We start from the raw sequence: 27,942 nt of genomic DNA, 5'->3' as shown, positions 1-27,942 counted from the left end.
TTAACAGGTTGCGATTACAATCACAATTTTTAACAGTCCAGATTTAGTTCAGCTATTAATAAAAATAACCAAGTCTCACACTCTTACTTTAATGAAAACCAGTATGTCTCAGAGTGATTCTTTTCCTACCTCCATGAGATAATGCCTACCCGTGGTGCTTATTAAAATACAGTGATTTCCCAGCTCCACTGAATCAGGCTTTGGGCGTGAGGCCAGGCATCTGAATTTTAACCAGCTCCCTTGGTGGAACTACCATTCATAACCTTCTTATGACTCGAGAAAGCAACAGGTCGGGTTTAATAAGGCAGCATCTTCACTCTTTAGGATTTCAATTACACAAAAGTTCACTCTTACAGAAGTCAACATGAAATCCAGGTCCCAGGTGATCAGCATTTTATTAATGTGTTCCTTTACTCTTACTTAGTAGAGAAATCCTTGAGGTTTCTTCCCTTCTTCCACATATCGTGTTCTGTTATTCCATCACCACTTCCCTCCCTAGCCTGTATTTGGTAGCTTTTCCCCACTTGGAAAATCTGAGCCTCACTGGCCCAAATGAGAAGATGAGACTTTTAGGTAAATCTTTAACACCTTCCCCTTTGGCAAAGCCTTGCTTCAATCTTAACCTTCCAATGTGCCTGATCTGACTTCTGGACCTCATGCAGGCATCACTGCACAGCTGACCTGGACACCTCACGGCAAAGCACATCCGCCTGCATAAAGTGATACCACCAGACCTGTCATTATGAGCTAGCTCTGACTCACACACCTGGAATTCTGTTACATCAGGCTGTTCCAGTCCACTCTACTCGCTTTTTAATTTATCACTCCTGTCACCACCATAGCCCGGTTTCTTTAGTAACATTATGAAAATAGACACTAAGGCTAAGGCTGCTCCCAGACTAGGTGGGCCACAAGGGCTGACCTCCTGGACAACTCCTGAGAGGAGTGGGGCGATGATGCGGCCCACCGCCGTCACAGACTGTCCCACACCTATGAGTGTGCCGCTGGCCTGCGCCCCGCCCACCGTCAGTTGGAGGTCCGTGACACAAGTCCTGCCGACAGCAGTGGAGAAGGACAGGAGGGTGGAGGAGAAGACGACCACCCGCATGGTGTGGGCTGTGGAGTAGAGCAGCAGCAGTGTGAAGGTGAGGAGGCTGGAGTGCAGCAGGATCCTGTGAGAGTTGTACTTGTAGAGCCTCATGATGGGGCCCAGGGCCAAGCCAGCCAGGGCCCCCAGGGTGCTGCTGTAACTTATGAGGTAGCCTGTTGTCTTCGGCCGCACCCCAAAGCGCTCCTCGAGCGCCAAGACAAAATTACTATAGTACAGCATGACTGCCACAGCCATCAGCAAGCGCACTAAAAATATGTCCCACATCTCAGAAAATATCAGGCTCTTCGTGTCCCGCAATGCCGACATGACTTCCGTCCAGGGAAGCCGAGCCGTCTTCTCACTTGCGGTGGCCCCATGGGTCGTGGTTGCATTCTGCGCTTTATATCCCGTCTTTCCGGCAAATGTGTTGTTCTTACCCAACTGCAGGCCATTCTTCGTAGTGCTGGATTTTACTTCACTCCATGGAAATAGCCAAACCAGTCCTGTAAAATGGCATGATATCAGTTAAATTAAGTTGAATGTGTCGCAATCGACTCGACGGCACCTAACAACGAGAAGTCTGCTGGGAGGAGCTCCTGGGAACTCTTGCTTATAAAAAGGAACTCATACCATGCCTCCTCAGGCGCTATGTAGTCATTTGTGTTAGATTACTGATCTGTATTTACCCAGTATTTCTGAATGCAGCTTTTCCCCATTCCCACAGCTCTTTCTACTCCATTTTGACGTTGACATTCTGGCAAAGAACCTGCCAGTCAGTCAGCTTAAAAAAATCTGAATTTACAAAATATTCACGCTTTTCTCGCCCAGCTCAGTAGTCTTTGATAATCTCTTATATCCAATTATTTCATATCTAAATTCTTATGATTTACATTTCATTTCTTTCCTTCATTAACTTTCTAATTTTCTGCCTATCCATCTATCCAGTATTTATGGAGAGCTTTCTAAGTGCTAAATTCTATGGGAAATACCAGGAATACACCAACAACAAACAAGACCAAACCAAACCCATTGCTGTGGAGTCAATTCCAACTCCAGCTACTCTATATGACAGACGAAAACTACCCCATAGGCTTTTCAAGGAGCAGCTGGTGGATTCGAACTGCCGACCTTTTGGTTAGCAGCCTGAGCTCTTAACCACTGCACCACCAAGGCTCCACAAGGCCTATCAAATCCCTGCCTTCAAAGAACTTACTCAAAGGTGGCACAAACAGGTAATTACAGTGTAAGAGCTGTGCTGGAGGAAGTACAGGGACAGCCAGCCTTGGCTTGGGGGTGGATAGGGACAGCTTGACAGCAGTGATCATCAGAAATAATTTGCTAGTCGGGGCCGCCATGTGCTTTAGCAGGCCACAAGGTGCAAAACCTCAGAAGCCGCCATTCTCATCTATCCTCACACACGGCCTCAAGCAGCAGCGCCGAGCCCCACCCAGATGATCCTCCCCCGGCTCTGCTATGACCACTGTATCTTGTCTTTATCCTGTGCCATCCAACTGGAATGATCTCTTGCCAATTTATGCCCGAAAAGTGTCTTAAAACTAAATTCAAATTTGCCATTCTAGGACGTATCTCCCAGGCTAATCCGGACCCATTTTTCTGTAGGAGCCGAACTTGGACGAGTGGCTGTGCAGTGACGCTTCATGGTGTTTTCAGTGATTTCACCCGCACATGTGGTTTCTCTAGACACAGTGTAAATACTTCGGCCCGGAGGTCACTTTATGACAGGAAACTAACCACGTGAGAAAGCAGATCTGGATTTTTCGTCTATTTATATCTTTAAAACGGCTCCTGGAAGTTTCACAGAATCTTGATAAAAATATGAAAGAATTTCACATTTTCATGGGGCATTATTAAGATAATAGTAAAAATGATAAGAATGATGATAGCAGGTGGCATCTATTGCTTAACGCATATAACCCTTACAGTTCTCACATCAACTGAGTTTTGTTACTCCCCATTTTACAGATGAAGAAACTGAATAATCTGTCCAAGGCCACATACTAAAAGCAGCAAAGCCGGATTCTGAACCCAAGCTCGTTGGACTCCAGAGTTTGACCTCTTAACCATGAGAACAGACGTCACGGTGGGAAGGCTTTATGAGGCAAAATGGCAGGTCAGGGCAAGGATGTGCAATGCTGTGGGGAGGCTGAGAGACGGCGTACGGGAAAAGCTATTGTCACCAGGGAGAAAAACACGGCAAAACTGGAATGGGAAAACAGCAATGCATGGTGCTTGTAGCTCTGTGACTTCCACGAGATCCCGTCTACTGTGTAGGCCGTGTCTAGTCTCGGGCTATTCTCCACTCCTTCTCTGCCAATGAAAGCCTGGTCTGTTGAGGGAGCAGTGCTGTTCAACAGAGCTTTCCGCAATTACAGAAACGTGCTTTAACTGCACAGTCTAATGTGGAAGCCACTAGACACGTGTACAGGCGTCCCTGGCGGCACAAATAGATAAGCTCCAGGCTACTAACAGAAGGGCTGGCAGTTCGAACCCACTCTGAATAAAAGCCTAGTGATCTGCTTCGGAAAGGTGACAGCTGTGAAAACCCTATGGTGGACAGTTCTACTCTGAACCCGTGGGATCCCCATGAGTTAGAACTGATGGCAACTTGGGGGAAAAACAAAAAAAGCCGCATGTGGCTATTGGGCGCTTGAAATGAGGTTAGTGCAGCTGAGGAACTGAGTTTCTGGCTACTTAAATTTGAATGGAAACTAAATGAAATTGAATAAAATTAAAATCATAGTTTCTCTGTTGCATTAGCCACATCTCAAGTGCTCAAAGCCACATGTGGTTAGTGGCTCTGGTACTGGTTAGCACAGGCCTAAACCATTCAGCTGATTTCATTCCCCTTGGCTAGTGACTGAAAAATGAGTAGCAAGCAGAAGTCGGAGCCCTGGTGGTGCAGCGTTTAAGAGCTCGGATGCTAACCAAAGGGTTGGGAGTTTGAATCCACCACAAGCAACTCGGAAACCCTATGGGGCAGCTCTACTCTGTCCTATAGGGTCACTATGAGTGGGAACTGACTCAATGGCATGTAATAACAACCATAAAAAGGTCTGCTGGGAGTTGCTCCTGGGAACTCTTGCTTATGAACAGGGACATACTCAACTGGACAACTCCCTCTTGTTCATTTGCCTTACCTTTGTGTTTTCTTTTCGCTGCCTGGAATGGACCTGCTGCCTGGAGCAGGAGCATCTTGCATTTGTGAACTAACAAGCACAGGATGAACACTAATTCACTAAGAATGTCAGAGTAGAAAACAGCAAGAACCTGCATCTGCAATGGCACTGCCGAGAGTGGCACCAGCCCGGGACCGTCCTGCAGATTTACGTATGAAAAATAAATCCCTAGGAGGTTAAGCCACTGCAGCTGGGAATGCTGCAGCTGAACGTGTTCCCAGCTGATTCAGACCCATGAACAAGCTTAGGTCAAGGCAAAACACTGAACAGCAACATCACCGGAGAAGGAGAAACAGAATGTCATGACCATTTTCTCTGTTCACATGCTGCCTTTTGAATTCGAATGGTAGCACATTCTTTGTACCTTCCTTTATATATGAAGGAAACCCTGGTGGCATTAGTGGTTAAGCGTTACGGCTGCTAACCAAAAGGCCGGCAGTTCAAATCCACCAGGTGCTCCTTGGAAACTCTATGGGGCAGCTCTACTCTGTCCTGTAGGGTCGCTATGAATCGGAATCACCTCGATGACAACGGGTTTGGTTTTTGGTGGTTATACATGGAGATGCTTGGCCACACAAACTGGACACGTGCTTGAAGTCACTGTATCCTGATTTACACTGAGCCATGGTGGGCTCTCCTTACAGGTCTCACCTCCTAGCTGAGGTTACAGGTTAAGTTTCTGGCAGAAAAATCATAAAGTACTCCTATGAGGTTTGGGATCGAATTCACTGTCTTGGTTTCCTAATGCTGCCATAACAAAAGACCACGAGTGGTGACTTTACAGAAGAGAAATTTATTTTCTCCCAGTCTGGAGGCTGAAAGTCCAAAGCAGGGTCTCAGTCATATGGATTCCTTCTGTGAGCCTCTCTCCTTGTTTCTGGGGCTGCCTCAGCCTGGGCATTCCTTTGCTACCTCACAGAGACAGCTGCCTCTGTCTTCACAGCTCTCCCTGTGTGTGTGGAACTCTCCTTATCTGTTTCCCTTTCTATAAAACACCGTTCAGAAGGGATCAGGTTCCGGACCCACCCCACCCACTCCAGCTTGACCTCATTAACATAACCAATGACAATCCTATATCCGAACAGGGTCACCTTCACAGGTACAGTGGCTAGGGCTCCAACATCTTCTTGGCGGACACAATTCAATCCATAACACTTGTGAACTTTGCTTTCTGAGTCTAAAATCTTCTAACCCAACATGGAATTCATCGCTCAATATGGAACCCCGAACATAAAGATTCAAAAAGTTGCAGTTGTTAGCCCCCATTTTATAGATGAGGAAAAGTGAGGCATAATTCGCCCAAGGCTACACACTAAAAAGGAAAACTCAACAGCATGAATTATCCTACTGTGTATTAAGTTGCTCACCAAGGACCTGCCATTTTCTAGTTCTAGGCTAGAGGACCACAGGAGGATACAACATGTTTCAAACCATGGGAGCGCAGAGTCCAGTATTTACTCTTTTATTCATCGATTATTGTTGAACATCTGCTATATGTCTACCACTGTTCTGGGAAGGGAGAAATCAGTGAGTAAAAGAGATAAAAGCCTCACCTTTGTGAAGTTTTCTTCCTAATTGCATGCGTGTTGAGGAGAGAAGGTGGGTAAAAAAGGGCAGATATAAACTCAACAAATGAATTAATATTATTTCAGAAGTGCTATGAAGAAAACTGAGCTATTTTAGACAGACTGGTCAGAGAAAGCCTCTCTCAGAAGGAAATATTTGAAGCTTGAATGCTGAGAAGAAGTGATAGCCAGTAAAGACACGCAGGAAGAATATTCCAGGTGAGGAAAGAGCCAGTGCGATGCCCTGTAGTGGGAATGGGCCTGGCACGTGTGAGCTCAGGAGTGATGCCAGTGTGGCTGGAGCACAGGGCGGGGGAGGGAGAGGGCAGAGCTGGGGGGACAGGCTGTGAGCTGCACATGGGTTACAGGCTAAAGTGTGATGGGGGAAGCCAGCCATCCTCTGCAGCAGCGGATGATGTGGTCTGACTTTCACTTCTGAAAGATGAGCCTGTCTACCGAGAAAAACAAATGGTAAGAGGCTGAGGGAAAAGTGAGAACACTGAGCAGTGCAAGTGCACAAACAAACTTCTCAGAGTCAAATGTCAACTTACCAGCATTCAGAAGGAAGACAGAAAAACAGATGACGGCTGTTACATGAAACCCGCCGTCTAGCTCAGTAAGATATCCACCGACCATGGGGCCCAAGATGAAGCCCATGCCTGATGCGGTATTAAACCGCCCGATTACCAGCGGCCGTTCCTTCTCTGCAACCAGATCAGAAAGCAGAGCCCTTGAGATGGAGAGTGTGTGTTTGAAAATACCTGTAAGGGAACAATAAACATGTTCTGTAACTTCTCCCAGGTCAACAGTGTCTCACTTTTGATACTGCACTTAACTGTAATCCCTGATGAAATTCTGATCTCTGTTTTCTTTCAGCCTCTAAGGCCTACAGATGCTGCTTCACCGTAACTAGATTCTTGGTCCCTTTGATTCTGTAGCATCCATTCCTACTCAGTCATCTTATCTCTGGTGACCAAGCTCCCAGACCTTCAGCCTGTAGCCTCCCTCCGTGGCTTCCCAGCATCTCCAGTGGTCTGTGGCATCTAAACTGCAATTCACGTATACGGTGCCTCCTGGATTCAGACTTACTATAATACCTCACTCTTCATTCATTCACAGATTCAACATTTACTGCATGTACACTTCACGTCTAGTATTGATCTTGGCCTTGGGGATAAAGCAAGGACTGGAGATCAAAGGAGCCCTGGTGGTGCAGTGGTTAACAGCTCAGCTGCTAACCAAAAGGTCAGCAATTGGAATTTACCAGCTGCTTCTCGGAAAGCCTATAGTTCTACTCTTCCTATAGGGTTGCTATGAGTCAGAAATGACCTGACAGCAAGGGTTTAGTTTGGTTTTGGAAACCAAAAAAGAAAACAACAAAAGGGACAGACAAATATCCCAGCCCTGCTGGAGCCTGCATTTCAGCTGCGGGAGAAAGGATCAGGTGGAATATCAAATCTGTTTCTAAATATATTAGAAGCTGACAAGAGATCCAGAAAAAAACTGGGCAGCAAAGGACATGGTAAAAAGACAACCCGGTCATCTAAGCCACATCTAAGTTTCTACTAGCAACAGCCTTGTAAACGTGTTAACAAATCGAAAGTTCTGACGTGACTTTTGAAAGCAGGTTAAAGCGTGTCTATGACCTTATAGTTCTTGCGTTTCTACTGACGTACAGGACTTGTGTGCCTAGCCACCCATGTGCTGATGGCGCACACTCGTTGACATACGGAGGGATTCTCATAACACACGTTGTCCACTAACTTGTTCAAGACAGAGTAGGAACTCAATAAACGCTGCTGGCAGCTCTACCAGAATCAGCGACTGGGACGCGACACGATGATTTTCGATCACCTGTCTGCAGGAAGTGTCACTCTGTACACTGGTATGCACGTGTGTGCTTCAACACCTTAGATCTGGGTTCCAGTCCTAGTCTTGCCTTAAAATGAGAGTGAGTGTTTGCCTCAGAACTAGCCTCTTTGGGAAGCAACCACATAAACCCTACTTGCAGTTAGGCAGACTGACTATCTCTAGGCCTGTTTCCTTAAATGCGAGAGAGGGCTGGGCAAGACGGTGATTCTTAAGAGGTTTTACAGGAATTCTATAAGGATTGTTTTTGAAATTCTGTCATTGGCGGGCTCATCGTACACACCTGAGGGAAAAGGGCTATGGTAACGGCATCCTCTGGGCAACCCAGACTAACCTTCCCTGCCCCCAGGCTAATCTTCACTCCTTCCAGACTAGCCTTCTCTTGCCCTTGGACTACCATTTCCTTGCCCTCGGACTAGCCTTCTCTTCTCTTGACTTTTAGAGGTTGGGGTAGTGGATAAAGACGGCAGGGACAAACCAGGTGTCTAACTCCAACACTAGAACCACAGTCAAACTTGATGCCAGTGGCTCACTTTTGGGGTGTGGGGACCTGAATCCACAACTGACTTTGTGCAAAAGGACCCTGGTGAAGTACCCCAGGGGTCCCTCATGTTTGTGGACCACCAAACACTATGAAGGCTGACGTGGGCCAGGGAGAAATTTTGTGTATCGCTCTGTTTGCAAAAATTACGGTACTTATATAACAGACCTATCCCTGCTCATACCAGGTTCATTTCATATTAAATACAAATAATTTTAGTCCTTGCCATACATCTCTGCCCATTTCGGAACAAACCTAGTTTCTGCTTTTTCATCTCCCTCATAATTCCGTTGAATTATGGACAATACTTAATCACCAAACAGTGGAGTGTATTACATATGTAGAAAGACACACTGCCAACCAAACCAAGGACATAAAATAAATTTGACACCAGACACACACAGAACAGATATAAATTCGATTTTTTTTGTGTGTGGTGTTAGTGATTGTTGAGATTATTGGTTATAACTAAAGCAAAGACCTTCATTAAGCATTTTCTTTAGTCAACGAGATGGTACAATATGAACATTGAGGGGTGAACTCAACAGATTTTCAGAGTAAGTATATAAGTCAGACTAAGCTGATCACCTTGTATGTTAAAGTGACTCCATCTGTGCTTTATTCATTTGCAGAGTCAGTTAAAGATGAACTTAGTTAAAGAGGACCTTAGATAGACAAGACCTTAGTTAAATACCAGCAGCTCAACTGGATCTGCTCAGAGATACAGTCCTGTAGACCTGTTGAATAGGGTAGCAAAGTCTGTCAGTGCTCTAACAGGTAAGATGAGAAAAACAAACTCCAGGGCCCTAATCACCTAGAAAAACAAGGAGAATAAAGAGCTTCCACAGTAACTATCCACCTGCCAACACCACCCAACATTCACAGACTACCCAGGCTCAGAGTCAGATCCAGGTCACAACAAGGTTTGAGGGCTGGCCTGCCAGGGCAGAGGATGCTGTTTTCAAAGGATGTGCAAGTTAAAGGCTTTTTTCAAAAACATCAGAAAAACTCAAGAGGAGTCAAGGAACAGAAAACTAACCTGCGAGGCACCGTGAGGAATTCTAGCACCTCCTTAAGCAACGGCCGCCTTCATAAAACGCTGAAGGAGAGCCATAGCCCTAAATCTAATTTTGAAGCCATGAGGCCCAATTACAAAATGATAAGCTCGCTAAGGGGGAGGCAGTCACCACAGTGTTGGCCAATGGCATTTAACAAATCCTTACTGACTGGCTGAATGTAGGGAGATGAAGGAGATGGGTCCTGACGCAGCAGCAAGGGGCTGCACGCTGAGACCCTGAGGGGCTACGGAGCTCTGGACAAGGTGATAGAGCACCTGGCAGATCTAAGTCCTCAGTAAACAATAGCTGCTACTGTTACAGTTATTATAACTGCTGTGAAATATGCTCTAATCAAGGAGGCAATACCAAGCAGGACAGGCTCTGTAAGCGCTGGCACGGGATGGGTAGCTGCCACTGAGTCAGCTCTGACGCAATCTATGTACAACAGAATGAAACATTGCCCGTTTCTGCGTTATCCTCATAATTGCTAACGTGCTGGGGCCCATGGTTGTGGCTAGGGTGCCGATCCATCTCACTCAGGGTCTCCCATGCCTTCACCAAACGTGATGTCCTCCTCCAGCGATTCATTCCTCCTGATGATATTTCTAAAGTAAGCGAGTCAGACAATGTTCTGATGTGATTCATAAGGTTTTCACTGGCTAATTTTTGGAAGTAGGTCACCAGGCCTTTCTTCGTAGTCTGTCTTAGCCTGGAAACTCTGCCGAAATATGTCCATCATGGGTGATTTTGCTGGCATTTCAGATGCTGGTGGCGTAACTTCCAGCATTATAGCAACATGCAAGGCACCAGAGTATGGCAAACTGACAGATGAGTAGCTGTCTACAAATATTAAAATCTGCTGCCACCAAGTCGATTCTGACCCATAGAAACCCTATCGGATGGAGAACTGCCCCATAAGGTTTCCAAGTAGTGGCTGATGCCTGGTGGATTTGAAACGTTGACCTTTTGGTTAGCAGCTGAGCTCTTAACCACTATACCACCAGCGTTCCCTATAAGCACTACCCATGCCTAAAGACCATCTTATACACGTGCGCATGCGCAAACACACACATACATATATATTCACATGTACTGTTATGGATGAATTGTGTTCCCAAAAAATACATGTTGTAAATCCTAACCTCTATGCCTGTGGTTATAATCCCATTTGTGAATGAGCTTTCTGTTATTTAATGAGGCAGGATTACAGTAGGGTGTGTCCTCAGTCAATCTCTTACAACAAATAAAAGGGGCAAGAGGAGATGGAGGAAGAAAGATGACAAGAAACATGAAAATTGACGAGGAGCTGAGAGAGAGAGAAAGCCTTCCCCTGGAGCCAGTGCCCTGAATTCGGACTTCTATACTTCTGGACTGTGAGAGAATAAATTTCTGTTTGTTAAAGTCATCCACTTGTGATATTTCTGTTATAGCAGCACTAGATAACTAAGACACTTAACCACATATATTTATACACAAATACACATATACACACACATCTTAACAATTTTTGAATGAACACACACAAACCACACACAGGGGCAAAAACTCACCCACAGGGACTCTGGCCAGGGCAAACAGGAACACACTGGTGGATGCTCCCAGGATGAGATAGCCCAGGGCACTGAAGAGAATGCACATGAGCAAGGAAGAGCGTTTTCCGACCACATCACTCCAGCAGCCCTGGAAGAAGCAGGGAAAAGAGCTCTGAGCCACTGCGAAATAACCACCACCTCGCAGATGCACCTAAAACCTGATCCAGTGCGAAACATCAGCGGGTTTGGCTGACGGGCCTCAGTGCCTGGATCTGCTTTGCCATTTGCCAGAAGAACTTATTTTCTCCAGTATCCCCATGAGGGAAGATACAACATAGTTTTCATCGGTCAAACAAAGTATCTACGATGACCTGGTAGCTAAAAATGGTTGGAAAGACGCTAAAATGAATTTATAAACCCTCGTTTTTGTCTTCAGTCTAGTATTTTATTGGACTAAACCTCTCAGTAACTATGTCCATTATTTACCAATTTAGAAAATACTGAAAAACAGAAAGACTATAAAAATATCCCATAGGCCCCTAACCTATATATATTTTTAACAAAATGGTCACACTGTATTCTATTTTAAAACTTGCTTTCTCACTTAACGAGCTCTTGAGCATCACTCCATGTCATTAAAAAGTTGCCTTTGTTATCATTTTTAATCACCTCATATTCTAATATATAACCCAGTGCCGTCGAGTCGATATAGAGGCACCAATATTTATTTAAAAATCCTTTTGGTTAGATTTTTGGGCTCTTTTCAATTTGTCAAAAATATAACTAAGGTTACAAAAGGCATCCTCATTGCAAAATCTTGGCAAACATCCTTGAAATTTTCCTCAGGTTACCTTCCTAGAACTGGAATTGCTAGGTTAAAGGGCGTGCACATTTTAAGGCTACTGACTGCGTGTTGTTGCTGTGTGCCCTCCAGGCAATTTTGACTCAAGGCAACCCTACAGGACAGAGTAGAATTGCCCCATAGGGTTTCCAAGGTTGTAACCTTTACTGAAGGAGCCCTGGTGGCACAATGGTTAAGCAGCTTGGCTGCTAACTGAAAGATCGGGGGTTTGAACCCACCAGTCGCTCCGTGGCAGAATGATATGGCAGTCTGCTTCCATAAAGATTAAAAGATTACAGCCTTGGAAATTCTATGGGGCAGTTCAACTCTGTCCTATAGGGTCGCTAGAGTTGGAATCCAGCTCTACAGTGATGCGTTTGGTCAGTCCTTACTGAAGCAGACCATGAGGTGTTTTCCCCTGGAGAGGCGCTGGTGGGTTCAAACCGCCAGCCTTCTGGTTAGCAGCCGTGGGCTCATCCACTGCACTGCCAGGGCTCCTTAGCTGACGTGTACTGACCAATTACACTCCAGAAAGATCTACAAACCCGCCAACGGTAATTAGGTGTCTCCATTTCCCTATATTCTAGCCAACACCATATATCATCAATTAAAAAAATCTACAATTTTGTCAAGGACCATCTTTTTATGATGTTAATTTGTTTTTTTTTTTTCCCTTCTTTCTGATTTTTTAAATTTTTTTCATTTGTGTACTGCCCATTTGCATTTTCTTTTCAGAGAATCAAGCCATGCAATGTGTCTGCCAGTTATACTTTCCACATCTGGGCACCTCAGAGTCCTGCCAAGCAGGGCTGCCTCCTGAACCATTCTTTATGTTTAGCAACAACACAGGTGGCCCAAGCTAGAGCCTGTCCAGCAGGAAACAACATGCGTGGTACTGGCTAGCTGCACCCACCAGAGCGTCCGTGTATGTGAGTTTGAATGTGATACCCACGGAGAGTTACAGGGAGCAGAAGAGAAGCACATGGGGGAAGGAACCAAGCAGAAGCCGGTGTGGATGAAAGAGCGTCCGTGTATGTGAGTTTGAATGTGATACCCATGGATAGTTACAGGGAGCAGAAGAGAGACACATGGGGGAAGGAACCAAGCAGAAGCCAGTGTGGACAGAGAAAGGCAGTGGTGTGCTGTGTGGAGTCCTGTCATGGCCTACGATGGGTCACGTGTGCCTCATGGGATAAACGGAAGCAAGATGAGCAGAACTCTGGAGCCACCACTGTAGTTCCTGACTCAATGTTCATTCTTCTTTATTTACATACTCTCAGTACCCCATAGCAACACGTCTGCCTCAAAACGAGTCTCCCTTGCAGGCTGAAAGTTCTGGCCTATAAAGATGCAACCAGAAGTTACTGGGTACAGCTTCTGAGAGTTTTTAAAGCTGGGGGAGGGTGGTGGCAAGCAGCCTTTCACTCTTCATCCTTCCCTTCTTCCTGCTTAGAACAGGCACACAATGCTGGAGGATGAACAGTTACTGAGGACAGGTGATCAAAGTGACAGCAGGAGCCTAGGTCTCTGGGGGCACCACTGACACCTGGTGTCTTAGTTATCCACTGCTGCTATAACAGAAATACCACCAGTAGATGGCTTTAACACACATAGATTTATTCTCTCAGTACAGGAGGCTGGAAGTCTGAATTCAGGGCCAGCTCCAGGGGAAGGCTTTCTTTGTCAGCTCAGTGGAAGGTCTTTATCATCAATCTTCTCCTGGTCTAGGAGCTTCTCAGCACAGGGACCCTGGGTCCAAAGAATGCACTCCCCTCCTAGTTCTTCATTCGTGGTGGCATGAGGTCTCTGCCTCTCTGCTCGATTCTCTCTTTTATATTGGAAAAGAAATAGACTCGATATATAACCTAATCTTGTAGATTGAGTCCTGCCTCGTTAACGTAACTGCCTCTAGTCCTGCCTCATTAACATCACAGAGGCAGGATTTACAACATTTGGGAAAATCACATCAGGTGGCACAATGGTGGACAATCACTCAACACTGGGAATCATGGCCTAGTTTTGTTGACACACATTTTCGGGGGACCCACTTCAATCCATAACACTTGCCCAGCTTGGGCGCCAGCCTGCTTGACTCTCTCTTCACGCTTTGCCAGGTGTCTGGGTACACACAGTAGGGCACAGCCTGACGGACATGCCCACCTCATTCAGAGCATCTCTACACTGACCCACTTTACACTGAGACTGAGTGATGTTTTGTTAGGATAAAATTAACTGCCTTAAATGAAAACTGTGAGGCACTATAATGGTAACGGAGCATTGCCTGGGAGGGGTTGGGAAGAGGACCCCCTAGCTCCTGAGTGACATGCTGACCTCCATTAGGCATGGCTGAGAGGTGGTCAAGACTGCTTCCCTCATTCCTCAACAAGGCTGGAATAACCTACTTCTACTCTCTCCAGTTGCCTACAGAATCTGAACCTGCCTCTTCTCTGTCAAAAGCCGGCTATACCTGTCCAGGCTGTTTACCCATTTTTATTAGTGTGTTTCTTTTTCCTAAGGATCTAAGAAATCTCTTTACATAAGGATATGTTGTTGTTGTTGTTGGTAGGTGCTGTCGAGTCAGTTCCCACTTAGAGCGATCCTATGTACAACAGAACGAAACACTGTCCAGCACCATTCTCACAATCACTGCTATGTTTGAACTCACTGTGCAAGCCACTGTGTCAATTCATCTTGGCAAGCATCTTCATCCTTTTCAATGACCCTCTGTCTTAACAAACATCATGTCCTTCCCTGGGGATTGGTCCTTCCTGACAAGATATCCAAAGTACATGAGATGAAATCTTGCCATCCTTGCTTCCAAGGAGCATTCTGGCTGTACTTATTCCAAGATCCACGACAGACTTGTTTGTTCTTCTGGCAGTCCATGGTATAGTCAATATTTTTTGCTAACACCATAATTCAAATGCATCAGTTCTTCTTCAGTCTGATATAAACCGTCATAAATTTCCTTTACAAAACATTTCGAGGGTAAGTCCTCTAAAAGAGTGTGATTCTTTTACAAATGCCACCAACTTTTGCCCCCAACTTTCATTTCAATGGATTGTAGAAAGTTCTCACACCCATTCTATCTGGGTAAAGGGTCGCTGGCCTCCTTGTGTTCATGTTGTTGTTGTTGTCAGGTGCAGTCAAGTTGGTTCCAGCTCAAAGCCACCCTATCTACAATAGAACGAAACACTGCCCAGTCCTGTGCCATCCCCACAATCACTGCTATGCTTGAGAACCCACCGTTGTAGCCACTGTGTCAATCCATTTCCTTGAGGATCTTCCTCTTTTTTGCTGACCCTCTACTTTACCAAGCATGATGCCCTTCTCTAGAGACTGATCCCTCCTCATAACATGTCCAAAGTATGCTTGCTTCTAAGGAGCCTTCTGTTCGTACTTCTTCCAAGACAGATTTGTTTATCCTTTGGCAGTCCATGGTATATTCAATATTCTTCTCCAACACCATAATTCAAAGGTGTCAATTCTTCTTCGGTCTTTCTTATTCATCGTCCAGCTTTCACATGCATGTGAGGCAACTGAAAACACCTTGGCTTGGGTCAGGTGCACCCTAGTCTTCAAGGTGACATCTTTTCAACACTTTAAAGAGGTCTTTTGCAGCAGATATGCCCAATGCAATGCGCCATTTGATTTCCTGGCTACTGCTTCTATGGGTGTTCAAAGGGCAGTGATGTAGTCTAGTAGTTATGCTCGGGATCAGGGTGCCTGGGCTCAGCTCTGAACTCTGTTATTCCCTACATCATAGCCTCGGACATATTAAATTCTCTATGCCTCAGTTTCTCTAGCTGTAAAATAGGTGCCTCAGAGGTTATTTCCCCTCCATCAACACTATGTGCTTTCGTAAGATGAATCACAAAAGATTCACAACCACCCTCTGAAGCTGGTTATGAGGACTGAAAGGAATAAAGTGCTTAGACTGGGCCCTGACACATAGTAAGTACTTAAGAAATACTGATTATTTGTATTATGATCATGTATTATAAAAATATTAGTCAAATCTGATACGACACATTGTTTCCTCATAAATTGCATTCTTAAATGTTTTTATAAAACTCAAAATACGTACTCATAAAAATATTGATTAAAAAAGGAATTTTAATTAGGTACTTCTCTATTTGAAGGTTTTCTAAAGGGAGGCTTTCATTAAATTATACCTATGAAATATGTGTTTCATAAGCATAACATAATACAACAAAGGATCCATTTGAAAGAGAAGGTAGGCCATATTTAGCAATAATAATTTGCACTAATAAAATGCTAACAACATGCCAGGTGTTCTGGTAAGTGCTATGACAAAAACAAACTCTAGTCTCTACTGTCAAGGAGGTCAGAGTCCAGCAGGAATGCATTGTGACTTAACTGGTCTAAAATATACACTTTATATAACACACACACACACACACACAAACACAAGTAATATATATATATAATTACATACACACATTAGGTAGCAAATTTCCAAGTAAAGAAGATAAAGCATTTACTACGGATGTAATTCAAATTCTTAAAAGAAAATGAAATATTACAATTAATACCGCAAGAAAGTGTTACTCTCCTATATAATCTCATACTCTAGTTACCTATTTCCTTGTTAACTTGTTAGATCGTCAAGGCAGTGGCAAATGACTTTTAGAAAAAAATAGCATGGGCTTAGAGTCTAGAAACCTGTTATTAGGTGATTTGGTCAAGATAGTTAAATTCTGTCAAGTCTTAATTTCTTCTGATATAAAATAGAAATACCAAATTACTTTCCTGGTTATTGTCAAGGTTAAATGAGAGTACTGTTACTATGGTTATTGCACAAACTTAATATATGCAGAATTTTTTTCAAAAGATAAACTAGTGAGTTTACTTATATGGGAGTCTCTGGCTGGTGTAAACAGTTAGTGCGCTTAGCTGCTAACCGACAAGTTGGAGGTTCGAGTCCACCACAAGGTATCTTGGAAGAAATCCTTAACAATCCACTTCTGGAAAATCAGCCACTGAAAACCCTACGGAGCACAGTTCTGCTCTGATACACACGAAGTCACACACGAAGTCAGAATCAACTCAAAAAATTTTCTTTTTTCTTTAATTTACTTTTTAAGAATTCATTATGGAATCTCTTTGGAGAGCTCTCCAGTTAATATCTATTTAAACTGAACTTCTTTTTAAAATATATTTTACAAGCAGCTCTTGAGAAACACAGGTTTGATACGGCTTGTTCACTAAATGTGTGACTGACAGTGCCGCTGTCTGGTCCTAGGTCACTACTGATCAATCAGAATGACTGAACTGCCTGAACAAGTAGACACCATGATCTTCCAAGTCTGCAGGTCAGAGTGGCCAGGGTGCATGAGAGGAAGTAAAGGTATAAACCACTCACAGATTCTGAATTTCAGACAAGTGAGAGGTTTGAAGCCGCGAAGTGCCAGGATCAGCTCTGGGTCTTTGTACTGCATATTGCCTATACATAACCAACTGCTCCAAATAACTTCAACGTTGAAGTTTTTTAATTAATAAAATGTACTACTCAAAATGAACAACTAGTACCCTAGAAATCTGAATGGATTTGATTATTTTCCATTAATTGAAACAAACAATAAAAACTGCAGTAATGTTGTTCAGATTCTTTTAGTAAACGTTAGCAGGGAATCACAGGGAGAGCAGGTTGCAACTTAAAAAGTGGGCTGTACTCCCAAATCTACCACTAACTCAGTGTGTTCGACTCAGATCACACCATCTAACCCCTTTAGGCCCAAGTCTGCACAGGTCAAGTAAGGAGGGTAAGTAATCAAAGGATCCTTCTTGATCAGGCAATACTATAAATTCGACTTTTTAGTCTATGTTTTAGTAAACCTCAAGCACCCAACTGGCCAATGGCCCTCAGAGGTATACAACTATGCCTTCAAGATGTGGTGCTGGATGGAAGATGACTTACCACTAGTGTGCTAGAAAAGAGTTGCAAAATGCCATAGGTGGAGCCTGTAAAAACATTAATAACGTAAAATTAGCTACATCCATCATAAAAAAAAAAAAAAAAAAAAAACCCACTGCTGTCAAGCTGATTCTGACTCATGGCGACACGTGAGGACAGAGTGGACCTGCCCCACTGGGTCTCTGAGGAGCAGCTGGTGGATTTGAACTGCAGGCCTTCTGGTTAGAAGCCGAGCTCTTAACCACTGTGCCACCAGGGCTCCAGGTCCATCACAGGGACGGACTAATATGGCAACAATTACATAGAAATTAACAGGGAAACAATTCATTTTTTAAAAATGGGAATCATCCGAATCTTTTTTGTCTGTTTTAAGTTGGAACAGTATAAATATTACAACATAATAGAAGGTACTCAAAAGAAAATACAGGGCCATGAGATGAAAAAATAAATCAAGGGCTGATCTTAGGGACACTGACAATCTTTCTTTCACTACGTAAGAATTGCGTAGCTCTGATTCTAGGGTAAGAACTGTGTAGATTGGATTTACAGGAGTGAATGGAAAGTAGACTAGAAACCTGAAAAATTTCTGTTGGATCTTATTGAAATCCTAGAAAAATTCTATTGAGTCTTCAAATTTTAACACCTCATGTTTCTAACATTTCACAGTGTATAAAATGCCTTTGTTTTATAAAGAACTTACAAGGTGTTACAGAGTCTTTTACCTCCATTATATCACGTTTAACATGTCCTCTCTGCTACTCATAAAAATCTTTATGCAGTATAATGCCAAATACCCTTCTTGAGGGAAGAAAAATCATGCCATGAACCAGGATTTAACAAACATGAGATACAAAAGTACCCCCAAAACATTATTCAACTTGTAAAAAAGGCAAGGGCTGTTGAGCTTATACTTCTCTTCAAATTAATTTCTCATTAATTAGCATATTCCCTGTGTTAGCATGTTTTACGCAAGTCCTGCTATCTCCTGCCTCTTACATAAATCAGTGACTTCTGGATGGAATTTTTACGCTACATAGGCGGAGAAGCCTACAGCCTTCTAAGACGTGTTAGTGGTGGTGCTGGAAACTTCCAGCCAATTTGCCAAGGCTCATCCAATTTCTTTCCTCAAGATATGATTTCTGTACATTGTTTCTCTGGTCATCCACATCAGAGTACAGGTTCCCATAGGCAGGAGTCCATACCAGCCCTTTAACATGCACAACCAGCTCCTTGGAGGAGCTCAGTAAATACCTGCTGCGTGAGCGGTGGTATGGACCTCAGGGATAACGCTCAAATCTTTCCAGCTCCCTAAACTTAGGTAATCTACAAAAAGATGAATTACTTTGTGCCAGGGTGGTATTTTAAAATATTATAAAAATTCATTTTACTCCATTTCCCATTTCCCTTAAGCTAATATTTAGTTGTAAGACTGGTATGTTTTCAGCGACTTGGTTCAGGGAATTTAAAATACAGTGCTCGGAAAAGAAGCAGTATTAACCCCTCACCTACTATTCCAGCAACTGTTGGGCTTGCTCCAAGAGACTTGACATGAAGGCTTAATAAGGGAACAACCATGCTTACGCCAAATAAATCCTAAAAGAAAACAAAACATTTATTCAGTCAAATTAGGAACTAAAGTTTGGATGTTTTTAAACTGTCCATCCTAAAACTGTAAACTGACTTTAAAAATAAAACCAATGTCTAGAATTTTGAACAAACGAGAAATCATCATTGTGGTCCACATTACACCATGTTGTTGTTTGGTGCCGCTGAGTAGGTTCCAACTCACAGTGACCCTATAGGACAGAGTAGAACTGCCCCAATGGGTTTCTAATGAGCGGCTGATCAATTTGAAGTGCCGACCTTTTGGTCAGCAGCTGAACTCTTAACCACTACGCCACCAGGGCTTCCATATTATGCTACGTAAACCAAAAAACCAAACCCACTGCCATCAAGTCGATTCTGACTCATAGTGACCCCACAGGGTTTCCAAAGCTGTAAATCTCTATGGAAGCACACCATTGTGATCAGGTAAAATTACTAAGAAATCCAAATACCTTGTGTTATAACAACATCTGTCAATTGGAACTGCCTGGATTACCTTGATCTAGAATTCATTTTAACTTTAGCTTCTTTGTCATTGACCCTTAACATGCAACAAGTATGTGCTACGGTTTTTCAAATTAAAACAAAACGTACCACAGTTAATGAGAGTACTTATTGATGAAATAACACTTCTCTTAAAACCCATTGCCGTCCAGTCATTTCCAACTCATAGTGACCCTAAAAGAGAGAGTAGAACTGCCCCATAGGGTTACCAAGGAGCAGCTGGTGGATTTGAACTCCTGACCTTTTGGTTAGCAGCCAAACTCTTAACCACTATGCTAACAGGGCTCTCTTAGTAACATCAATTTCTTCCTGAACTCAAGGAAGGCAACAAAGTTTTCACAACCTGTAGCTTATGGCTTTAAAAGATAACACCTGAAAGAAAGTCTCAGTAAAGCCAGTAGGACAGAGAGGCCTGGCACTGATGGAAGGCCAATGTTCTGCAGGTAAGTCACAGAAGGTGCGTGGGCTTTGGATCAGACAATTCTCCATTCCAGCTCCATTACTTACCAAGTGTGTGTTCTTGGAAAGGTATTTAATGTTACCAAGCTTCGGTACTGCCATCTATAAAAACTGGCAATAGTAATAACTGCCTAGTAGAAATACAATGAACACTAAACGACATAAAGTTGAAAAAGATCTGACACACAAGAGAAGCTCAAATGTATTTTCTCTTTCCTTCAGCTCTGGGATAAGTACCAATCCTTTTAGCTAGTATTCTGAGTTAACAGGAAGATTAATCATTTTTTCTTTAAGTTTTTTTCTCATTTCTACTTCACCTGGTTACCTGCTACAAATGATTTAGAGGAAGAAGATACGCTTCCACACATACACATTTTTCATTATATTCAACTTGAATTTCTTCTATAATTCTGCTTACATTGAAGGAAAGAGCATGCAACAAAAATACCTTCTTTGGACCCAGAGTTAGTCTTTTTCTCTCCCGTTTCCTAGAAGCTGTGCATTTACCTAATTACAGAAACATGAGCTTCCAAGTAAACTTTTAGGTGGACTTTTTCCATAGTTACATCTTTAGATAGCCATATATCTAATACCCAGCAATCTTAATGCACTCACAAATTTACATTACTATAGTTTATCTGCACAATTTTAAGATTACTTAGAATTCATTTTGAGTCTAAGCTCATTTCCACTGGGCTTTACTGTCTGCCCCATCAGCCTTGATATTTATATTATTTAAGAGACTCAAAACTTATCAGCCACTTATTGAGTCTTCTGGATCTTTCAGAAAAAATCCAACTGTCCAACAAGAGGTAGGCTTGTTCCTTCAAAATTTCCAGTACCACGAGTCACTTAATATTCAAATAGTTAATATAAATAAAGGATAGGAAAGAAATATTTAAGTAGATAAGCTGAGATCTGTTGAAGATAAATATAAAAACACAGACACATAAACAGTAACTGGTTATTATTCTTATTTAAGCGCTTTGTGAACCTAAAAAATAATGTATTTTTTCCTAGGACACTAGCTGCTGACTCCTTCCTGTCAGGAAGTTCTATTGTAAAATTGTCTTTTCCTTTTTTTCTTCTGAATGCATAGTTCTCCAAAATTACTATCAGGAAGTGCACTTTGAACTTTGCAACAGGCAATGTGCTTGTAGTTTACAGCCAGGTCAGAGAGAGTCCACTTAAACCTTAAATCTAGCATTTGAATGTCTCAAAGAAAACTGACGGATAAATTCAAATGTTTCAGAACTTTTTTCAGGGTTGTCATCGTGTGCCATCGAGTCAATTCTGACTCATACTGACCCTAGATGACAAAGCAGACCTGCCCCACAGGGTTTCCTACAGGAACCCAAATATTTTTTTGATTAGTAGTCTAACATTAAAAAGTACTAGCTGATGTAGAGACTACACGTGAGCAAACTGAACACTGATCTCACCAGTTATCTGGACGCAAGACACTGAGATCATAGATCTTAGCACCAAAACAGGTGTAAAGCCTCATCTCTGTCTTCCTTCCAAATCAAATTAAAATCAAGAAGTAGAGGTAAGAGTTAAAAACACCAGAACATTTTGGCAAATGATTTCTTTAATCTTGTTCCCCTCCTCCCTCAGAAAATCATTTTCCGAAGTCTTAGGGGTCTTTACGTCTCTCAATACATAAAAAATAAGAAGTTCTGTATAACATACCTTATGTTACTTAACAAAGCCCCTAAGATCCTTGAAGGATACCCAAAGCTGCGTTTATTTCAAACGCCTATAACATCTTCCAAGTCTCTTGACTTTCGGAAAATCTTACATTTTTCCCTAAAGAAATCAGATGCCTAATTATTGAATAAATCATTAAAATTACTAAAATCTCTACATCAAACAAAAACCCCCAAACCCACTGCCGACTGCTCGATTCCAGTTGATAGTGACTCTCTAAGAGAGTAGAACTGTCCCCATGGGGTTGCCAAGGCTGTAAATCTTTATGGCAGAGTGGTTCCCGGGTCAGAACCCCGGACCTTTCGGTTGGCAGCCAAGCGCTTTAACCACTGCGCCACCAGGGCTCCTCGAAACCTTACACAAGGCTCGCTTACGAAACTCGCTTTTCCAAGCTCGCCCAGGCGCCCCTGCTCTCCGCCCTCCAGGCGCTGCACCAGCCAGCAGCACCGAGCACCTGGGGTCACGCCCGGGGCGAGGTTAGGTCAAAGGGTGGCACCCGAGGCGGTGCTGGGGCTTCTCCTTGGGCAGGGAGGAGCCGGCGCCGGGACCCGCCCGAGTGAAAGCGCCCGGGGGAGTGAAGCCGCGGCCAGCAGGGTCACCGGGCCAGAGGTGAGGGGCAGGGCGGCACCAGGCCACGGAGGTCACAGGTTCCCAGGCCAGGCTGAGCACCACTGTCGCCCCGGAGCTTAGAAAAAGATCGCGGCGTGGCTTCCCAGCCAGCACCGGCGCGCCCGGAGCCCCCGTCCCCGCACTCACCAAGAAGCCCACCAGGTAGAGGCAGAGCAAGAAGCGGCGGGTTCCGAAGGCGCCAGGGCCGGCAGCCCTCGCTTCGGCCTCCGTCCCCCGCTCCTGCCGCGGCCCCGGGGTCGCCGAGGCCAGCTCCCGGAACGCGCCCCAGCCTGGGCGACCCCCGAGCTCCATGCAGGCCCGGGGAAGGGGCGCGACGCCGGCAGCCGCCGCCAGGACGCCCGGCCGAGCGCCAGCCCCGCCCCGAGCGGAAGCGGGGAGTGCGCCTGCGCAGAGGGCGCGGACGCCGCGGGTGCGGTGGTCGGCCTCGGGCGGCCGGGAGTTCGGGCCCCGCGCGGGGACTGGGCGTGCGGCTCGCGCGTGAAGGACGCGCCGGTTTTGTGATGATAGCGATGATGCCCCATGTTTCCTCCGTAGAAAAACCCCGCGGTCCTTGTCTCTGAAGCGAGTGAGGGAATAGTGATGAGCGGAGCCAGGAGGGGAGGCGAGCGCAGTCGCCTCTTGTCCTAGGTGGTGCCTCGCTGCAGCTCGAAGACCCACGGACCCCGCCGCTGGTTGGCGTGACTGACCCGGAACCGGCGAATGCGGCCTCTCCACGCCTCGGTTTTCTCGTTTGAAAAAGAGGAGGGAATATCGCGTGTCAGTCTCCGAGAGTCGTGAGAATTCCATGAGATCTCTTCATTCTACAGATGCTTACTGTAAGTCACTGAGCATCACCTCGGATGTTGGGCAGTGTGAGCAGGACAGGTGGTATTAGTCTGAGTTGAGACAAAGTGAGGAATATTAATAATAATAATAATAGTATCATTAGGTGTCGTCGAGTCGGTTTCTACTCATAGCGATCCTGTGCCCGACAGATCGCTGTCCTCACAGTCGTTGTTACCCTTGAGCCCATTGTTGCAGCCACTGTGGCAGTCCATCTCGTTGCGGGTCGTCTTCTTTTTCGATGACCCTCTACTTTACCAAGCATGATGTCCTTCTCCAGGGGACTGGTCCCTCCTGACAACATGTCTAAAGGGTGGAAGACAAGTCTCTCCAGCCACGCTTTGTCTAAGGAGCATTCTGGCTGTGCTTCTTCCAAGACATTTGTTTGTTCTTACTGGGAGGCCATGTATATTCAATATTCTTCGCCAACACCACAATTCAAAGACCTCAGTTCTTTTTTTGTCTTCGTTATTCGTTGTTCAGGTTTCACATGCATATAAGGCGATTGAAAAATATCATGGCTTTACTCAGGCGCACCTTCGTCCTCAAAGTGACATCTTTGGGTTTTAACGCTTGAAAGCGGTCTTTTGCAGCAGAGTTGCCCAATGCAATCCATCGTTTGATTTCTTGACTGCTGTTATCGTGGGCGTTGATTCTGGGTCCGCATAAAATGAAATCCTTGACAACTTCAATCTTTTCTCCGTTTATTATGATGTTGCTTATTGGTCCAGTTATGAGGATTTTTGTCTTCTATATGTTGAGGGGAGACCCTGGTGGTGTAGTGGTTACTGCTGGCTGCTAACCAAGAGGTCGGCAGTTCAAATCCGTCAGGCGCTCCTTGGAAACTCTATGGGGCAGTTCTGCTCTGTCCTATAGGTCGCCTATGAGTTAGAATCGACTCCACAGCAGTGGGTGGGGGGATATGTTGAGGTATAATCCATACTGAAGGCTGTGGTCTTTGATCTTCATTAGTAAGTGCTTCAAGTCCCCTTCACTTTCAGCAAGCAAGGTTGTGTCATCTGCGTAACACAGGTTGTTAATGAGCCTTCCTCCAATCCTGATGCCCCATTCTTCTTCATATAGTCCAGCTTCTCGGATTATTTGCTCAGTATACAGATTAAATAGGTACGGTGAAAGGATAGAAAGCTGACACACACCTTTCCTGATACTAAACCATCAGTATCCCCTTGCTCTGTTCGAATGACTGCCTTTCATCTATGTGATGACAGTAAGCACACAGTAAATGAAAAATACTTAACACCGTAAAACACAAAGCACACAATTATTAAAATAATATTATGACAAATGATAGAAGGAAGCAGGGTCTTGATGAGGAGACTGATGAGGTGAGGAGTGAGCTACTTTAGAAAGGCAGCTTGGAGGAGGTGACACGTAAGCTGAGAAGATATGTGTGACTGGAACATTCTGAGTAAACCGAGAGGTCAAAGAGGAGGCAGGGATCCAGATCGTACAGGACTTTAAAGGTGATGGCAGAGTTTTGGGGTTTTATTCTGAGGCAATGAAAGGAATTAAGTGGGTATGTGACGCCAGAGGGGCCCGGGGGCACAGTAGTTAAGTGTTTGACTTTAACCCAAAGTTTGGCAGTTAGAATTTACCAGCCATTCCTTGGAAACCCTATGGAGCAGTTCTGCTCTGTCCTCTAGGGTCACTATGAGTTGGAATCAACTTGATGGCAATTTTTTTTTTTTTTAATGATACCAGAGTGTGTGTATAATAAAAAATAAGTCTCAATTTTGAGCATTTACTATGTGCCAGGTGCCATGATAAGTGTTTTACTTGAATTAAATAAATTAATCTTTACATTAATCACATTATACAGATAAAAAACAAAACAAAACAAAAACTGAGGCATATGGAAGTGACTTGCCTAATATCACATATCTAGGAAGTGGCAGAACAAAGAATTGAACCCAAATAATTTGTCTTCAGAATCCATAATATTAACCATTAGATTACATGGCCCCCGAATAATCTATATTTTTCATTGATACTCTGTCAAAATCCAGTTACTCCTTACCCTTTGTGATCTGGCTTCCATGTACTCTGGGAGGTTAGCAGTAATCACATACATTCAGTGCCATTTTCTTTGGTAGGGCTGCTGAGATGGATTGAATTATGTCCCCCCCAAAATGTGTCTATCACTTGGTTTGGCCATGATCCCCAGTATTGTGTAGTTTTCCTCCATTTTGTGATTATAGTTTTATATTAAAAGGATTAGAGTGGGATTTTAGTACCACTCTTTACCCTGATCCAATGTAAAGGGAGTTTTCCTGGAGTGTGGCCTGCACCACCTTTTCTCTCTTAAGAGATAAAAGGAAAGAGGAGCAAGCAGAGAGTTGGGGACCTCATACAACCTAGAAGGAAGCACCAGGAGCAGAGTGCGTCCTTTGGACCTGGGGTTTCTGTGCCTGAGAAGCTCCTCGACCAGGGGAAGATTAAGGACAAGGACCTTTCTCCAGAGCTGACACAGAGAAAAAGCCTTCCCCTTGAGCTGACAGCCTGAATTTGGACTTTTAGCCTACTTCGCTGTGAAGAAATAAATTTCTCTTTGTTAAAGTCATCCACCTGTGGTATTTCTGTTATAGCAACACTAGATGACTAAGATATCTGCTATTCGACTGTTTTGCACATTAACAACATATGTCTGTAGTAACAAACGCCAAGGTGCAAGGTGAGAGTAATGCTGGCCGTGATGGTCGACTTGGCTGGGCCATGATTCTCAGTAGTTCAGCACTTATGCAGTGATGTAATTAGGCATTTATGTAAACACTATGGCTTGGGTCAAACACACCTTAGTCCTTAAAGTGACATCTTTGTAATACTTTAAAGAGGTCTTTTGCAGCAGATTTGCCTAGTGCAATGCTGTCTTAGTCATCTAGTGCCACCATAACAGAAATACCACAAGTGGATGGCCTTAACAAAGAGAAATTTATTTCTTCACAGCAAAGCAGGCTAAAAGTCCAAATTCAGGGAATCAACTCAGTGGCTATGGATGGGTTTTTTTACTCTATTTTATCTCTTGGGGGAGTTTGGCATGGTTAAATTTTTATTTGACACCACCCTCTGCTAATTTTCTTTCAACCTCATTTATTGTCACTAGTTTTTTATGCCTATTCCAATCCCCTAAATCAGGGGTTCTCCAAGAGTTTTGTCCTCTATATTCTCCTCTTCAGTAAACTAATTCACTTTCTACTTTGACGGACTTTCATATATATATTGTGTGTGTGTGTGTGTGAGAGAGAGAGAGAGAGAGTTAGTGTTAGTACTAAATTTGTTATTCTCTTTGGGTTCCCAGCCACCTGAATTCCCCATATGACCATTATCAGTGTATTCCTTCTGAGCTCTAAATCCAACCTTCACTTTACTGCTTTGTGATACTGGAACTGGACCCTGTGAACAATTCTTTGCCAGATGGCATGATGTTAAGCGTTGTCAATACAGGATGCTCGAGGGATATTGCCAGAAGAAGGAGCTTTTCTTCTTGTTTCTACAGTGTGTGGTGGACAGCAACCTAGCAGCATTACCACCCTGCCACCAAAGGAGTTTCAGCAGCCCTTTAGATGATTGTCCAGAAAGTTCTGCAGTATCCCAGCTGGCTTCCTAGCCAATTCCACCAGCACCCCAGAGGTGACTTCCAAGCAAAGTTCAGTGGTACTCCCAAGGACAGATTCCAAACAAGTTTCTCCAGGCCCCAGCTGGCTTTCCATTGAGTTTCCTTGGCTTCCCAAAGGGCCGTTTCCTACTTTCCAGACCTGAACTGTCCCCCTCTTCAAAATACTGTGCCATCCAGTGGGCAAAAGTCATATATCCTCCAGTGAGGTTTGACCTTCAATTAGAGGGTGGGGAGAGCTCTTCCAAATTATTTCTTACTTAGTTGCTCTGCCTTAATCCCGGAAAAAGTTGCTGTTCCTTATCTCTGCTATTTTTGTAATCCGTGTAGTTACTATACCTCTTTCAGTAATTAACGATGGTCACAGGACCATGCAGCGTTTCATCCTGTTTTACACGGGGTTGCCGTGAGTTGGAGCCAACTGGTCAGAAACTGAGCACAACAGCAGCAATTAATACCTCTGATAGTAATTAATTATTCTGTGTGATAAGCTTTCCCTGTTCAAATTACTGGGTGCTTTCTGTCTTCTGAATGGACCTTGATTGATACAGAATTGGTAGAGCATATGGTTCCAGGATATAGACTTTTGGGATTGGTTTTGACATGCCCCTATGCTTGAGTTCGGTGTTCACCTCCTTGCCAATGGCAAATATGCTAATAACTCACACTAGTAATCATAAGTATCACCTGTGAGTGATTGTGATGAAGTGTCAACTGAAGCAACTGCCTTGGGGGCCCAAATGGCTGTGGCTCTTTGCTAAAAAGTTGAGTGTGGTTTTTCGGGTCTGACCATAGGCACTTACAAAAGCTCCATCTGGCAGGCCTCAGGGGGAAGGTGTCCTGTGAAACCAGACTTTGAGCATAGCCAATGCATTGCAGTCTCTGAAGGGAGTTAGGCAAGGAATCAGGCTCCCTTGATGTGAAAAAATACCCATTCACACATCTGCAGT

The 27,942-nt window shown here is 44.1% G+C and overlaps 2 protein-coding genes across 5 annotated transcripts in view; one reads left to right on the top strand and one right to left on the bottom strand.

The window, feature by feature from the left end:
• Window positions 1-376: 376 nt before the first annotated feature.
• On the bottom strand, window positions 377-22,918 carry MFSD9 (major facilitator superfamily domain containing 9). 2 transcript variants are annotated; one of them, XM_049856913.1, is made up of 6 exons: window positions 22,666-22,917; window positions 19,137-19,224; window positions 17,635-17,678; window positions 10,871-11,000; window positions 6,404-6,613; window positions 377-1,593 (listed from the first exon to the last, which is right to left on the bottom strand). In XM_049856913.1, exons 1-6 carry the CDS (start codon window positions 22,828-22,830, stop codon window positions 803-805), a joined length of 1,428 nt encoding a protein of 475 aa, XP_049712870.1. In that variant the 5' UTR covers window positions 22,831-22,917; the 3' UTR covers window positions 377-802. The 2 variants fall into 2 exon arrangements, with proteins under 2 accessions (XP_049712870.1, XP_049712871.1); XM_049856914.1 differs by lacking the exon at window positions 6,404-6,613 and having other exon boundaries at window positions 22,666-22,918.
• The window catches only part of TMEM182 (transmembrane protein 182), a 102,574-nt gene continuing 97,019 nt past the window's right edge, over window positions 22,388-27,942 (top strand). For 2 of the 3 annotated variants that reach the window (XM_049856917.1, XM_049856915.1), the window contains exon 1: window positions 22,942-23,354. In XM_049856917.1, coding sequence (XP_049712874.1) covers window positions 23,346-23,354 — 9 coding nt within the window. In that variant the 5' untranslated portion in view covers window positions 22,942-23,345. Of the gene's footprint in view, window positions 22,681-22,941; window positions 23,355-27,942 lie in introns of those variants that run through there. The other variant, XM_049856916.1, reaches the window with a different exon arrangement.

The sequence above is a fragment of the Elephas maximus genome, chromosome 17 (genome assembly GCF_024166365.1).
Source record: "Elephas maximus indicus isolate mEleMax1 chromosome 17, mEleMax1 primary haplotype, whole genome shotgun sequence".
Classification (NCBI taxonomy): domain Eukaryota; kingdom Metazoa; phylum Chordata; class Mammalia; order Proboscidea; family Elephantidae; genus Elephas; species Elephas maximus.
This window is presented reverse-complemented; position numbering and strand designations above follow the sequence as displayed.